Raw genomic sequence first — 15,044 nt, 5'->3', positions numbered from 1 at the left:
TTTCGGCTACAACGCAAGCAGCCGTCTTCAGGTGAAGAATGAGACACTACCAAGCTAGGAGCTTATATATAAGCTGGGTTGGAGGTGGAAGAGCGCCTTAACAAAAAAGAATGTGCACATTCTTTTTTGTTAAGGCTTATATATAAGCTCCTAGCTTGGTAGTGTCTCATTCTTCACCTGAAGACGGCTGCTTGCGTTGTAGCCGAAACGTCGTGAGAATTATTTTATTTTATTGTTTTATTTTTATTATTTTATTACTTCCCTTCTACGTGACTTTACCGAAAGAACCAAGAAGATGAATCCCTGCAGTCACGAAAGCTTTAAATCGAGATCAGTCTATAATTTTAATGGTAGGTTTATTGGAACAGTGAGAGACAGAATAACAACAACAAAATCCAGAAAAACGCATGTCAAAAATGTTATAAATTGATTTGCATTTTAATGAGGGAAATAAGTATTTGACCCCTCTGCAAAACATGACTTAGTACTTGGTGGAAAAACCCTTGTTGGCAATCACATAGGTCAGACGTTTCTTGTAGTTGGCCACCAGGTTTGCACACACCTCAGGAGGGATTTTGTCCCACTCCTCTTTGCAGATCTTCTCCAAGTCATTAAGGTTTCGAGGCTGACGTTTGGCAACTCGAAACTTCAGCTCCCTCCACAGATTTTCTATGGGATTAAGGTCTGGAGACTGGCTAGGCCACTCCAGGACCTTAATGTGCTTCTTCTTGAGCCACTCCTTTGTTGCCTTGGCCATGTGTTTTGGGTCATTGTCATGCTGGAATACCCATCCACGACCCATTTTCAATGCCCTGGCTGAGGGAAGGAGGTTCTCACCCAAGATTTGACGGTACATCCCTTTGATGCGGTGAATTTGTCCTGTTCCCTTAGCAGAAAAACACCCCCAAAGCATAATGTTTCCAGCTCCATGTTTGACGGTGGGGATGGTGTTCTTGGGGTCATAGGCAGCATTCCTCCTCCTCCAAACACGGCGAGTTGAGTTGATGCCAAAGAGCTCCATTTTGGTTTCATCTGACCACAACACTTTCACCCAGTTGTCCTCTGAATCATTCAGATGTTCATTGGCAAACTTCAGACGGGCATGTATATGTGCTTTCTTGAGCAGGGGGACCTTGCGGGCGCTGCAGGATTTCAGTCCTTCACGGCGTAGTGTGTTACCAACTATTTTTTTTGTGACTATGGTCCCAGCTGCCTTGAGATCATTGACAAGATCCTCCCGTGTAGTTCTGGGCTGATTTCTCACCGTTCTCATGATCATTGCAACTCCACGAGGTGAGATCTTGCATGGAGCCCCAGGCCGAAGGAGATTGACAGTTCTTTTGTGTTTCTTCCATTTGCGAATAATCGCACCAACTGTTGTCACCTTTTCACCAAGCTACTTGGCGATGGTCTTGTAGCCCATTCCAGCCTTGTGGAGGTCTACAATCTTGTCCCTGACATCCTTGGAGAGCTCTTTGGTCTTGGCCATGGTGGAGAGTTTGGAATCTGATTGATTTCTTCTGTGAACAGGTGTCTTTTATACAGGTAACAAGCTGAGATTAGGAGCACTCCCTTTAAGAGTGTGCTCCTAATCTCAGCTCGTTACCTGTATAAAAGACACATGGGAGCCAGAAATCTTTCTGATTGAGAGGGGGTCAAATACTTATTTCCCTCATTAAAATTCAATCAACTTATAACATTTTTGACATGCGTTTTTCTGGATTTTTTTTGTTTTTATTCTGTCTCTCACTGTTCAAATAAACCTACCATTAAATTATAGACTGATCATTTTTTTGTCAGTGGGCAAACGTACAAAATCAGCAGGGGATCAAATTATTTTTTCCCTCACTATAAGGTGCGCTGATATATTTTTCTCTCGAAGCAAATCATAGCCCTGGTGGGTATTCTCCGTTTCTGCTGTACCATCAGCTCCTTGTGTTTCTCCATTTGTTTTCCGCCCCCCTCCCCAACCACCCGCCCACCCCTTGGCCACTGCAGAACAAGCAGAAGGTGGACGCGCTGCACCTGCAGCTGCAGAACCTGCGCTACGAGGTCATGCATCTGCAGAAGGAGATCACCAAGTGCCTCGAGTTCAAGTGAGTCGCGTGCGTTCGCAGTGCGTGCGCCCCCGGCAAAAAACGCACAGCGCACCGAGGTCTGTTACTCAGCAGCTGCGGATAGTGTAACCAACTATCCACATGCCAATTTAAGAACTTTTAATCAGGAAACGTGATTTAAAACAACATTCTTATCGGGTGTAAAGCGCAGTCCCCAACTACTACTATTCACTGTCTCTCAGACCTCTCTGTGTGCTATGAAGAAGGGCCATTGTCGGAAATGTCACCTGTTTGATATTTTTTCCTTATAAGGCCAGAGCGTGTTATTGATGAATGTATTAAATATGTTATCTATTATAATATCGAAAACAATATATATTTTCAGGTGACATTTAAAAATGGAGTTTTGTAATATACTTCACGCATCCATTAATGTTAATGGAAGTCGTTGTGAACATTTGTTAAAGTAAAATGACCTAATGTAATTTTTTAAGACTGTATCACTGCCAAAGCAGCATAACCAAATAATTAGTTTAATGCAGTCAGGCTGTTCTTATCCGCAATTCCTTTATCTGATTGCACAATGATCACGAATAAAATAACTCAAAATAAATCTTAAATTAAACTAGAATTGGCCAATCATAATGCTGAATATTATTTGCACATTACTCAATTGACATGACACAAGCTTCAAATCAAGATTGACATGGCACGTTGCAACGTCGCCCCTTACTGCAAAAACTTGGCAGGACCCTCCTAAACAAGTCTCGAGACTGAGCGAGGCTTTCACGGGTAAACAAGCGTAAATAAATACAAGTAACAAGTATAACCCGTAAAAACAAAGTTTTTCACTATAAATCCTTTATATGCGTGGCGGCTAGAGTCCTCTCGTCCTCTGGCTTGAGATGGCTGCCACCTATGGGTCAGATGATTGCATGACACCATTAAGCAATTGGTAATTAAATATAATATTTTTGTCCTAAAAAGTGTAAAATTTTGGAAATATTTTTTCACGAACATTAATTGTCACGCACAACGAGTCTGTGTGGAAAATGTCAGCTCCATTGGATCACGGGAAGTGGGTTAAAAAACGACCGAAAGATTTGCACGGTCTTAAGCAAGCAAGCAAGCGCGCAAGTGAACTTAATATAAAGGATTTAAAAAGAGCACTGTGTGCAGTAGTTACGCACTGAGCTATGAATCCTGAGATCTGAATTTGATTCCTGCCCATGGCTAACACCAGTGGCGAGTGGTATATTAACGGGTCCTGGGCCCCCCCCCCACCCTCCTTCGCCAACCTGCACTGCCCAGTGTGGTGGGGTATGGTGAAGCAACTCCCCATGACTGACATCGTGTGGGAAGGCTGTCTTCCAGTAGTGGTTAGACGAAGTGTTGTAAATTACAAGTTTAATCGTGCTGGTTCACCAGCTGACTATATTGGCTTGCTAACTTCCTCGAGTGAATGTATTATTTCACACTGGTTTATATTTGTGCAATATTTTGGGTTTCTCACGTGACACAGTTGTTTTTGCTCTTATTTTTATTTGCTTCATTGCTCTACTTTATTTTATTGGTTTCCCCTTTTGCCATGTTGGTGACACAGGTCACTCTTTCAAATGAGACTCCTCTTGGCCTCTTTGAGTTCTCACCTGGTTAAACAAAATCAACTTTAAGCTTGATCTACAGACGCACGGGCTGACTGGTTGGCTTATTGGTTGACTGAGCGTCACTGCCGCGTGTAATTCCCTGGCCAAGCAAACCGACTGACTTGGCAGATTGTTTAGTTACTACTCTTCATCCCCTATGGGACGTAAGGCCACAATGAGCTCTCTGCATCTATTCCTGTTCTTGGCTGCATGCTGTGCCTCTCCCCATGAAAGATTAATCTATCCAGAGCCAATCCAGCAACATTCATTTATCCCCAGGATGTCGAGATTGTACCTTTTCATCTCGCCGAGGACTTGTGCTATCTTGGAGGTCTCGTCCATGGTTCTGACGTTCCATGCGCCAAGGCGGAACTTGGCTTTAGGCCCCAATAGACTCTATTGGCGGATGGACTTTTTGAACTTTGCAGCGCCACCCCCCCCCCCTCCCCCCCCAGGTCCAAGCACGAAGAGATCGAGCTTGTGTCGGTGGAGGAATTCTACCGGGACGCGCCCCCCGATATCTCCAAGGAGGAGATCACAAGCAAGGAGCCGCACCTGCAGACGCTGGCACGGCTCGACTGGGAGCTGGAGCAGCGGAAGAGGTTTGCGCGGCGTGGTGTGTCGGGCGATCGGATTGCAACACGGGAGGGTTCATTGGGCCTGGTGGCTCCGTTGGTTTTGCCATTGAAACGTGTGGCCGATGCCTGTGTAGCACGATTTGGTGGGGATTCCAGTGGTTGTATCATTTACGTGTTTGTTCTGCGTGCCATTGTAAATGAGAAGTTCCATCTCGACGGATGCCCCAAAAATAAATCAATCAATTTATTCATCAGTTAATTAACTGATTTACATTACATTCGTTCATCGGAGGAGGATGGATGTCCTGTACCCTTTGTCTCATCTGAGAAGGAAACCTTGTTCCAGAAAATGTGGATAACTTGTATAATCAAATACTTAACCCTTGGTAAAAATTATTAACACGTGCAAGAAACACCTGGGTACAATTCCCAACTCTGGCGGATTTCTGTGTGGATGTTGTACGTTCTGCCCCTGTATGGGTTTCCTCTGGATTTTTAGGTTTCGCACAATGTAATTGGTAACTAGTATTGGCCAAATACTCCCAATGCTGAAACATTACCAATTGAGATAATAACACGTAGCAATATCACCCCCGACTGCAGGACCCTCATGAAGGAGAGGCTTAGAGGCTTTCCTGGGTAAACAAACAAAGATAAAATCGAAAAAAATCACGGACATTGTTGTCATGACTGTACTTCAGGTTGACGGAACAGTACTCGGAATCGATTGGCAGCAAAGACAAGATAGCCAAGGATATCGAGGTGAAGAGGGAGCATCTGAACAACCTCTACCCACAGCTCAATGCTGTCCTGCAGGTAAGAGGGCACACTCCTCCATCCAGCCGCACGCACACAGCCATCATTAACACATTCACGCACCCGCGCACATGCACAATGCTCCCATCTGCAGTGCCTCCGATTGGTCCTTCTTCAAGTCAAAATAGATTTTCGAATTAGGCCTCGTAATGATCTGACCAAAGCTGCGTCATTAAGACCTTCCACCACCCGACGCAGCTAAATAAACTGATTGTCACGTGTGCAGGCGTTTAACATGCCAATTATGTTTTCAGCTCATTGGTAAGCGGAAAAAGAATCCTGTGCACCAAGTTTAACAATTAGATATGTTACTTCATTTAAAACTACATCAACTGCAATCAGGAAAAGAACCAGGAAATCCGATTGTTAGGCTTTAAAAAGAATGTGTTATTGGAACACGTTTGGAGATATGTGTGCGTTTGTATGTATGTATGCATTGTGTGTGTGCAGGCCACGGTGCCCTTGCAGGAGTGCCTGGCCATGCCCTTCGACCAGACGCACAAGCAGGCGGACGTGGCGCGACACCTTCCCGCACCTCTCTACGTGCTCTTTGTGCAGGCCAGCGCCTATGCTCAGGCGTGCGGTGAGGGCCCCCCCCACTCGCTCACTCCCCTTACTCGCCAACCTGCTCACCCATTCACATGCCAACACAATAGTGTGCAGCACCTGGAGTTCAGTGCAGTCTCCTGCAGGTGTGTCAAACTACCAGAGGTCTTGCAGTGTGTGGTTGCATAGACAGTTTGGGTGCTGTCAAGACACCGAACAAACTGTGTTAGTTTTCTGGGTTCTTGATGTCTGTGGAGGTTTCATAACGCCTCTTGTCGAAGCACAAAGCCAGATATGTTGAGGTCCTGGGAGAAGCCCCATAGGCTGGAGTCGCACGTTAAGGCAGATGCCTATGTCTGGGTACTGAACGCCTCAGCCAGAGCTGAGGGGTTCAGTGTGTGGAGGAAGCCGAGCAGTCAAACCACAGCCTCAAGGTGCAATGGAGCCCCCGTTACCATCACAACTTGGGAATCGGAAGGGGGGGGTCGCTTTGCCAGGAGGGACCCCTAGAAGGGGGCTAACTTGGGGCTTGCCGAGGGATGCCAAGGAAGGGGGCTTCCTTCGGGGCTTTGCCAGGAGAGGGATACTGGGGGTTGGCGCTGGAGGGTGGTTGCTGCATGCGCTGTCTCAGCGTGTGTTACCACGTGTGACTTGACTCGGAGGGGTCATACTTCCTTGGTCAGAACACTGAGCCTGTACTGATGAGCTCCACCTACATGGTTTCCAAACGTTACACAATATGTATGCTCACTTGAATATTGATGCATTTTCAAAAGCTGGCAGCTGCAAACGTTAGTGCGCTAATTGAATGTAAATTTACAAGCATTCTTTACTGTAAAGATGGGTCTTGCTCAGCAGTTGAACAGGTTTCACTTTTATGTGTTAACACATTGAGCACACAATAGACACACATCCCTATCACATGCACCACACATGCATACACACCCAGTACACATCATGTCCCACACACTATGCGTGCACACACACTCACACCGTGCATGAATCCTAAACATAAACACCACATCACACACACCGTACACACTGCCTGAACCTGCACACACACCAAACATACCCATTACATGTACTGCAAGAAGAACAAGAACTCACACACACACATACCGCATACACATCACACATGCAAACACACATATCACACGCACTGCACGAACATGCACACGTACACACACTACACAGCACTGCATGAACACACCGCGTGTGCTATGTGCACGCTGCCCGTGTTGCGTTGTCACGTGTGTCTCTGTCCTGTGCTCCTCATGCTGCTAGCAACACGGCTCCCAACGGGCTCAGAGCCCCCGGGGAAGGGTGAGTGTCCGCCCCTCCCCCCTCGCCCGCGCGGGGCGTGAGTGTGAGCAACGCCGTGCCGTGTTCACTCACTGCCGTATTCTTAGTCACGGCTTGGCACCATGGCTCTCGTGAGCTCTGGTGAGGCGTGGCTCAAAGCCACGCTCAACTTGAGCTGGCTCGGAGCGTTGTTCCAGTCACCCTTGGGATTCCCACGAGCCGAGGCTGAGCCGAGCTATGGCTGAGCCACTCGTGCGTCTTTGGAAGCAGCCGAGCTGCTCGAGTCTGAGCCGAGCCATGTCAGAGGCCTAACCAGAGCCGAGCCGCCACTGAGAATACGGCCCCCAGTGTTATTTGAGTTCCCCTACAGTTTGGCAGATTTTACAGTTTTCTCTGGGCGCTGGTGGTTATTTGAGCTGTTGAACTAGAGCCCCGTTGAAAATCAGTAGTAGTCAATGACTGGGTAGTTGCCTACAGTGGTGGGTACGTGAAAGATATTCATCAGCATGTGTTATGACTTGTTCAACCATTAGTTACACAGAGTAGCGATCGCAATCTGGGAAAGCCTAACTCGCCACAGTGAATAACGTTATTCATTCAGGTTTGTTGACAAGCTGTTCCGTATTGGCTAACAATCCTGCAAACAGCAGTACAAAATACAATGCCATTGGAATTTCGATTGATGTAGCATCATATTAGTATTATGATTATGCTGGTTTAACCAGCAAAGCCTCAATTGGTCTCAAGTCTCTAGGAATTCTGCACAGTATTTGATAGTAGGGTGTGGTGTTGTTGTGTGTAATCCCAATTGGGTAATTTTCAGGTATTTATTTTTGCATTGGCATGTTTGGCCAGTGGCAGTTGCATTGCATGTTTTTTTTTAGCAATGAGAAGAAACCCCAGAACATGGAGCAAACCCATGCAGAACAGGGGGGAGAACACACAAACTCCACACAGAAAGGCGCCCGAGTCGGGAGTTGAACCTGACCGCTTCTTGCTGTGAGGCACGAGCGTTATCACTGCCGCCCTGTTAGCTAGCATTTAAATGCGACTGCATCTCAAGAAGCTGTGCAGAAGCAGTGGGCATATTTACTTTGTAGAGAGAGGCAGTCGGTATGTCATAGTCAGGGAAAAGAGGAAGGTCTCGAGCCTGGACTTGAGCGGAGGCAGGGAGTCCACAGCACGGATGGCTGTGGGAAGGGAGTTCTAGACTGGGGGCAGTCCGTGGTAGGTTGACAACATCAGTGAGTGGAGTAGGTGAAAACTGGATGGAGATTTTTGTCAGAGATTGTTAACCCCCCCTCCCCCCCATGACATTTTTTGTCATTTTGGTGACGCAGGTGACTCTTGCAAATAAGACTCCACCCTGGTCTCCTCGGTTCTAAAAAAAACCTGAACTTAAAACGTGACCTCTGGCTGGTCAAGTGATGTGGCGTTTACCGGAGTTGGTTAAATGCCGTGGGTTTGAGATGAAGATTGATGAACAATCCAATAGGAGCGCTTGCATCCAAATGTGCGGCCGACTCCAAAGTGCGAGCGCTTGGTGGAAGCACAGACGCGTTTCAGTTTGTGTTCGTTTGAGCCTTTTTGGGTAACCTAAATAACACTGCCAGCGCCACGCTCACACGTGCTGGCGGTTCACACGTGCGTCTCTACGCCCTGTGCTTGTGTGAGCTGTCTGTGTGCTGTGCTTGTGTGAGCTGTCTGTGCTTGTGTGAGCTGTCTGTGTGCTGTGCTTGTGTGAGCTGTCTGTGCTTGTGTGAGCTGTCTGTGTGCTGTGCTTGTGTGAACTGTCTGTGCGCTGTGCTTGTGTGAGCTGTCTGTGTGCTGTGCTTGTGTGAGCTGTCTGTGTGCTGTGCTTGTGTGAGCTGTCTGTGTGCTGTGCCTGTGTGAGCTGTCTGTGTGCTGTGCCTGTGTGAACTGTCTGTGCTTGTGTGAGCTGTCTGTGCGCTGTGCTTGTGTGAGCTGTCTGTGTGCTGTGCTTGTGTGAACTGTCTGTGCTTGTGTGAGCTGTCTGCGCTGTGCTTGTGTGAGCTGTCTGTGCGCTGTGCTTGTGTGAGCTGTCTGTGTGCTGTACTTGTGTGAGCTGTCTTGTGTGCTGTGCTTGTGTGAACTGTCTGTGCTTGTGTGAGCTGTCTGAGCGCTGTGCTTGTGTGAGCTGTCTGTGCTGTGCTTGTGTGAGCTGTCTGTGCGCTGTGCTTGTGTGAGCTGTCTGTGCGCTGTGCCTGTGTGAGCTGTCTGTGCGCTGTGCCTGTGTGAGCTGTCTGTGCGCTGTGCTTGTGTGAGCTGTCTGTGCCTGTGTGAGCTGTCTGTGCACTGTGCTTGTGTGAGCTGTCTGTGTGCTGTGCTTGTGTGAGCTGTCTGTGCACTGTGCTTGTGTGAGCTGTCTGTGCACTGTGCTTGTGTGAGCTGTCTGTGTGCTGTGCTTGTGTGAGCTGTCTGTGCACTGTGCTTGTGTGAGCTGTCTGTGCACTGTGCTTGTGTGAGCTGTCTGTGCGATGTGCTTGTGTGAGCTGTCTGTGCGCTGTGCTTGTGTGAGCTGTCTGTGCGCTGTGCCTGTGTGAGCTGTCTGTGCGCTGTGCTTGTGTGAGCTGTCTGTGCGCTGTGCTTGTGTGAGCTGTCTGTGTGCTGTGCTTGTGTGAGCTGTCTGTGCGCTGTGCTTGTGTGAGCTGTCTGTGCGCTGTGCTTGTGTGAGCTGTCTATGCTTGTGTGAGCTGTCTGTGCGCTGTGCTTGTGTGAGCTGTCTGTGTGAGCTGTCTGTGCGCTGTGCTTGTGTGAGCTGTCTGTGCTTGTGTGAGCTGTCTGTGCGCTGTGCTTGTGTGAGCTGTCTGTGTGCTCTGCTTGTGTGAGCTGTCTGTGTGAGCTGTCTGTGCGCTGTGCTTGTGTGAGCTGTCTGTGTGAGCTGTCTGTGTGCTGTGCTTGTGTGAGCTGTCTGTGTGAGCTGTCTGTGCGCTGTGCTTGTGTGAGCTGTCTGTGTGAGCTGTCTGTGCGCGCTGTGCTTGTGTGAGCTGTCTGTGTGAGCTGTCTGTGTGCTGTGCCTGTGTGAGCTGTCTGTGTGCTGTGCCTGTGTGAGCTGTCTGTGCGCTGTGCTTGTGTGAGCTGTCTGCACTGTGCCTGTGTGAGCTGTCTGTGCGCTGTGCTTGTGTGAGCTGTCTCTCCCCTGTGCTTGTGTGAGCTATCTCTCCCCTGTGCTTGTGTGAGCTGTCTCTCCCCTGTGCTTGTGTGAGCTGTCTGTGCGCTGTGCTTGTGTGAGCTGTCTCTCCCCTGTGCTTGTGTGAGCTGTCTCTCCCCTGTGCTTGTGTGAGCTGTCTCTCCCCTGTGCTTGTGTGAGCTGTCTCTCCCCTGTGCTTGTGTGAGCTGTCTGTGCACTGTGCTTGTGTGAGCTGTCTGTGCACTGTGCTTGTGTGAGCTGTCTGTGCGATGTGCTTGTGTGAGCTGTCTGTGCGCTGTGCTTGTGTGAGCTGTCTGTGCGCTGTGCCTGTGTGAGCTGTCTGTGCGCTGTGCTTGTGTGAGCTGTCTGTGCGCTGTGCTTGTGTGAGCTGTCTGTGTGCTGTGCTTGTGTGAGCTGTCTGTGCGCTGTGCTTGTGTGAGCTGTCTGTGCGCTGTGCTTGTGTGAGCTGTCTATGCTTGTGTGAGCTGTCTGTGCGCTGTGCTTGTGTGAGCTGTCTGTGTGAGCTGTCTGTGCGCTGTGCTTGTGTGAGCTGTCTGTGCTTGTGTGAGCTGTCTGTGCGCTGTGCTTGTGTGAGCTGTCTGTGTGCTCTGCTTGTGTGAGCTGTCTGTGTGAGCTGTCTGTGCGCTGTGCTTGTGTGAGCTGTCTGTGTGAGCTGTCTGTGTGCTGTGCTTGTGTGAGCTGTCTGTGTGAGCTGTCTGTGCGCTGTGCTTGTGTGAGCTGTCTGTGTGAGCTGTCTGTGCGCGCTGTGCTTGTGTGAGCTGTCTGTGTGAGCTGTCTGTGTGCTGTGCCTGTGTGAGCTGTCTGTGTGCTGTGCCTGTGTGAGCTGTCTGTGCGCTGTGCTTGTGTGAGCTGTCTGCACTGTGCCTGTGTGAGCTGTCTGTGCGCTGTGCTTGTGTGAGCTGTCTCTCCCCTGTGCTTGTGTGAGCTATCTCTCCCCTGTGCTTGTGTGAGCTGTCTCTCCCCTGTGCTTGTGTGAGCTGTCTGTGCGCTGTGCTTGTGTGAGCTGTCTCTCCCCTGTGCTTGTGTGAGCTGTCTCTCCCCTGTGCTTGTGTGAGCTGTCTCTCCCCTGTGCTTGTGTGAGCTGTCTCTCCCCTGTGCTTGTGTGAGCTGTCTGAGCGCTGTGCTTGTGTGAGCTGTCTGTGCGCTGTGCCTGTGTGAGCTGTCTGTGTGCTGTACTTGTGTGAGCTGTATGTGCTTGTGTGAGCTGTCTGTGCCTGTGTGAGCTGTCTGTGCTTGTCTGTGCGCTGTGCTTGTGTGAGCTGTCTGTGCGCTGTGCTTGTGTGAGCTTTCTTTGTACTGTACGCTGTGCTTATGTGAACATGCCGTCTCTTCCTCCTGTGGAGTTGTGCATGCGCGTGCATGAGTGCACATTGGGCCCTTGCCATGCAATTTATTTGTGTCATCTCAAAAATATCCGATGTGATCTGTAGACACCTGTGATCATTACTTTTGTCTATTCATGCCTGGCATCCTATGCTCCTGTTACTTCTAAACACGAATACACATAAGCAACGTGAGAAGGATCAGAGGTGAGCCAGGTCTCAAGAGACACTTATATCAGTAAGAACTGAGATGCAGGAAGACAATATGCGGTGGGCGAGGCACGGAGCCACAAGAAAGTTGCAAACATCATCTACAATTGTGATAGGGTTGTTAAAAATACTTTATTTTGCGTTACCGGTAACCACGTGAAAAACAGGCTACCGATGCTGCACTTAGTGAAATGTCTGTAGCAAAAAACACAACAGGTTTAGCTTCTTAATTGAGAAATTAATGGAGCTGCCACAGTAGTAAAGCGGTTAGCAGTGCACTGGACTTGCAGTTCACAGGTCGCTGGTTCGATTCCATCTCCCTGCACTGCAGCTGAAACAATGGGGCAAGTTTCTTTAATCTGCCTTCACAACTTAAATATTGCTAGAATCGATTCCCAGTTCTGCAAGTCCAGTACCGGTAACGGATTCTGGAAACGTTTACTGGTTACAAGTTTTACAACCCCAAGATTTATCGATACAGTACATGAAGACAAAAGATAGAGACGTAGTGAGATAAGAGTGATTGTAGAGGAGACACATGTCGAGAAATGAGATAAGAGAAGTGCAGATAAGCGGTGGCGATGTTGGTTAACTAGAGAACAGACTTAGATGAGATAGGATGCAGTGGGGAGAAATGCACACACATGACATTGATGTGGTTGGATGCCAGATGAGTGATGTACACAAGACAGCTGTGATGAGATGAGGGATGAGATGGAGACGAGAGGGAGAAAAACCATTGTGGAGAATAATTTCACACAGCTTTCACTGACTGCCTCCGTCACATGCACACCAGTATATGTTTAAATGCCCCCTCTTAACTCAATAGTGAACATTTTACACAAATAATAACTCAATCGTTTGGTCCTAAAATAATAACAATGCAACTGTCCTTGGAGCGATAACCAGAAAAGGCGCTTTCTCACCACAGACACAGAGCCCCTTCAACATGGAATGATCCCCCAGGCGCACTAAAGCATGGCGCCCATCGCATCTCATTTACATCTCCAATGAAATTTCACTCGCACGACATCTGCAAGCTGTTACAGCGCGAGTGAATTGTACAAAAACCGGCAGCATGCACCAAGAAATTGTTCATGTATTTGACTGGGCGTGATATTCATTGTGTAAATTCGTACGGTATATGTTACAGATTTTAAATGTACATGCGACATCACGTATTTTCTGTGTGCGTGTCGGTTGGCACCGTGGAAACCCTTGCAAACGACATTCCATCTCTTGGGATGATCCAGTTGAAATATAAAAAAACATAAATGCACCGACCCCCCCCCCCCAAGCCCCTTGGTATGTCAGGTGACGTGCGAACTTGCCGATGTTGGTGCGCACATTTGCTTGTTGCACATGTCCATGTATGTGCCTCTGTGTGTGTGTAAGTACATGTGGGCAGTGGTCGTGCAGTGGTTCGTGCACTTCCTTACGGACCTGGTAACCCGAGTTCGATTCCCACCCGCAGCCAACAGTGCCGATTTAATTTTTTAACCGGTCCCTGATCACCCCAGGTCGACTCGGCCTTGAATTAGTATCTGGTGCAGTGTGTAAACCTCAACACTGGAGAGACAAAGGCGGACGTGCTTGGTGTTGGCCAACCACCCCTTTGTGTGCCATGCCGTCCTTCATATCTGCTCACTAACAGCACTTGACCCAACAGTCTGTTCAAGGCTGTGTGGGGGACCTTTGTGTAAGCATGTGTATGTGTGGGTATATAAAGGTGCTCGCCAACAGCTCTTGCCCCAGCAGGCTGTCCAGGTTCTCATGAGGGATCTTTGTCGTTCCTCACAGACAAGCGCCTCTGTGTGAGCGTGGAGGGAGATGTTGACGAGGCCAAAGCTCTTGCCAAGCAGACGGAGGAGTCCCCAGGTAAAGGTTGCGGGTGGTGGGGCGGCGCACAAGGGGAAATTTACCTGCAAGCTCCCTACATTCGTCTGGGGTCCTCGCGGACTGCCATCGTCGAGCTTTCAACGACTACCATCCATCGCATTCTTGAATCGAGACACTGAATAACGACAAGGCAATGAATCGCAAGGGGGTGAATGGTTACGCTGCAATTAAATTCACGAGAGTAATAATAGTTTTAATAACTGAGTACATTTGGTGCTTGCACCAACCTTGTAGTGCAAGGTTATCACGAAGGCACTGTTTCATGGACGCAGTCTGCAGTAGTTTCGCAGTAGAGGGCCACGTTGCTGCTGTTTGTATTTCCATTTGTGTAATTTACAAGTTTGGACCACGGTCGGCTCGTTTCGAGCGACGTCGGAGGATCTTTAATGTCTGCAGTAATAACTAGGGCGGCCTGTCGGAATCAAACCGTGAATCTTTGCGGCAAATGTGCTCCCACTGGGCCGTGTCACCGTGCGTACGTAGACCATGGAAGTGTTTCTCAACTCGGTCCTAAATACGCGCCCAGTGCAGCATAGCTGTACGAAAGAAGAGCCATTTTTTTATTTGGTATAAAACTCAATATTTCAAGAGCCGCAATGCATGTGAATACATGCATACAAACATACACAACGTCACGTCGCTGTATGTGAATATAAGAGATTGGTAATCGTGATAAGACGGACCATAGGGCAGTACTAATTACTAGAAGCACTGCTAATTAGTGCTTCCTTACAAAGGAAACGCATTGTAGGTTGACTTTTTGCAGAGCAAGTGGCTGATTTGTACCTGGAGATTACACCTTTCACTGCCATTTAACGTTTACAAATAAACGGTTTTAAAGTTACTTGTGATTGTTTTCCATTCGTGGTTGTTGAGTAGCATTGTGCTCGGTGAGGACATTTGATTTAACACGATGAACATTAATCGGCCAAGTTTTGTCTTTGTCGCACAGACGATGAAAGCGACTCTGACCAAGAAGAGGAAGCGCCACAGACGGTAAAAAAATTATTCCCCTTTTCCACAGGCTATTTACCATGCCGAGCAGAAACCTCCGATTAGCACGGTTGGCTACGTAAGATGCTAAAGAAGTTCAACATACATACAACCTAACCACGATAGATACGCTGACCATAAAAAGAAATCCGAATGAGGTTCGTGGCTTAGCAGGGCCAGGAGGGGGACTGAGGACGCGTTCAGTGCGTGATGACCTCCGCGTCAGGAGCACGGCTCGGCTTCCGCAGTGATAACCTGGCGCTCTCCTGAACCGCGCCACACCGGGCTGGCTCGGCACGGCACGGCCCCAGCGCGGCTCGATTGTGCAGTGGAAAACCAAGTATGAGGTTACGGGTGCTGTCGCTCGCCGTGCGGGTGGGCTGTCGATCCGGCAGTTCTGTAACCCTGCTCACGATGGCATCGCGCCTCCCTCCCAGGGCAGGCCGTAGAGAGCCGCGTCATTGTGGCCGCTGGTACCAGCGCAGATGTGGGAGTTTGAACAC

The 15,044-nt window shown here is 48.7% G+C and overlaps 2 protein-coding genes across 8 annotated transcripts in view; one reads left to right on the top strand and one right to left on the bottom strand.

Moving 5' to 3' along the window:
- LOC144945197 (acyl-CoA dehydrogenase family member 11-like) overlaps positions 1-15,044 on the bottom strand; it is a 94,357-nt gene that overhangs the window by 45,033 nt on the left and 34,280 nt on the right. The window lies entirely within an intron of this gene.
- The window catches only part of THOC5 (THO complex subunit 5), a 43,403-nt gene that overhangs the window by 12,582 nt on the left and 15,777 nt on the right, over positions 1-15,044 (top strand). For 4 of the 7 annotated variants that reach the window (XM_078873492.1, XM_078873495.1, XM_078873491.1 and 1 more), the window contains exons 4-10: positions 1,999-2,096; positions 4,159-4,305; positions 4,983-5,097; positions 5,548-5,680; positions 6,928-6,966; positions 13,450-13,527; positions 14,501-14,544. In XM_078873492.1, coding sequence (XP_078729618.1) covers positions 1,999-2,096; positions 4,159-4,305; positions 4,983-5,097; positions 5,548-5,680; positions 6,928-6,966; positions 13,450-13,527; positions 14,501-14,544 — 654 coding nt within the window. The remainder of the gene's footprint in view (positions 1-1,998; positions 2,097-4,158; positions 4,306-4,982; positions 5,098-5,547; positions 5,681-6,927; positions 6,967-13,449; positions 13,528-14,500; positions 14,545-15,044) is intronic. The other 3 variants (XM_078873498.1, XM_078873493.1, XM_078873497.1) reach the window with 1 other exon arrangement.

The sequence above is a fragment of the Lampetra fluviatilis genome, chromosome 37, assembly GCF_964198595.1.
Source record: "Lampetra fluviatilis chromosome 37, kcLamFluv1.1, whole genome shotgun sequence".
NCBI classification, from domain to species: Eukaryota; Metazoa; Chordata; class Hyperoartia; order Petromyzontiformes; family Petromyzontidae; genus Lampetra; species Lampetra fluviatilis.
The sequence above is the reverse complement of the archived record's forward strand: the minus strand, read 5'-3'. Positions and strand labels throughout refer to the sequence as shown.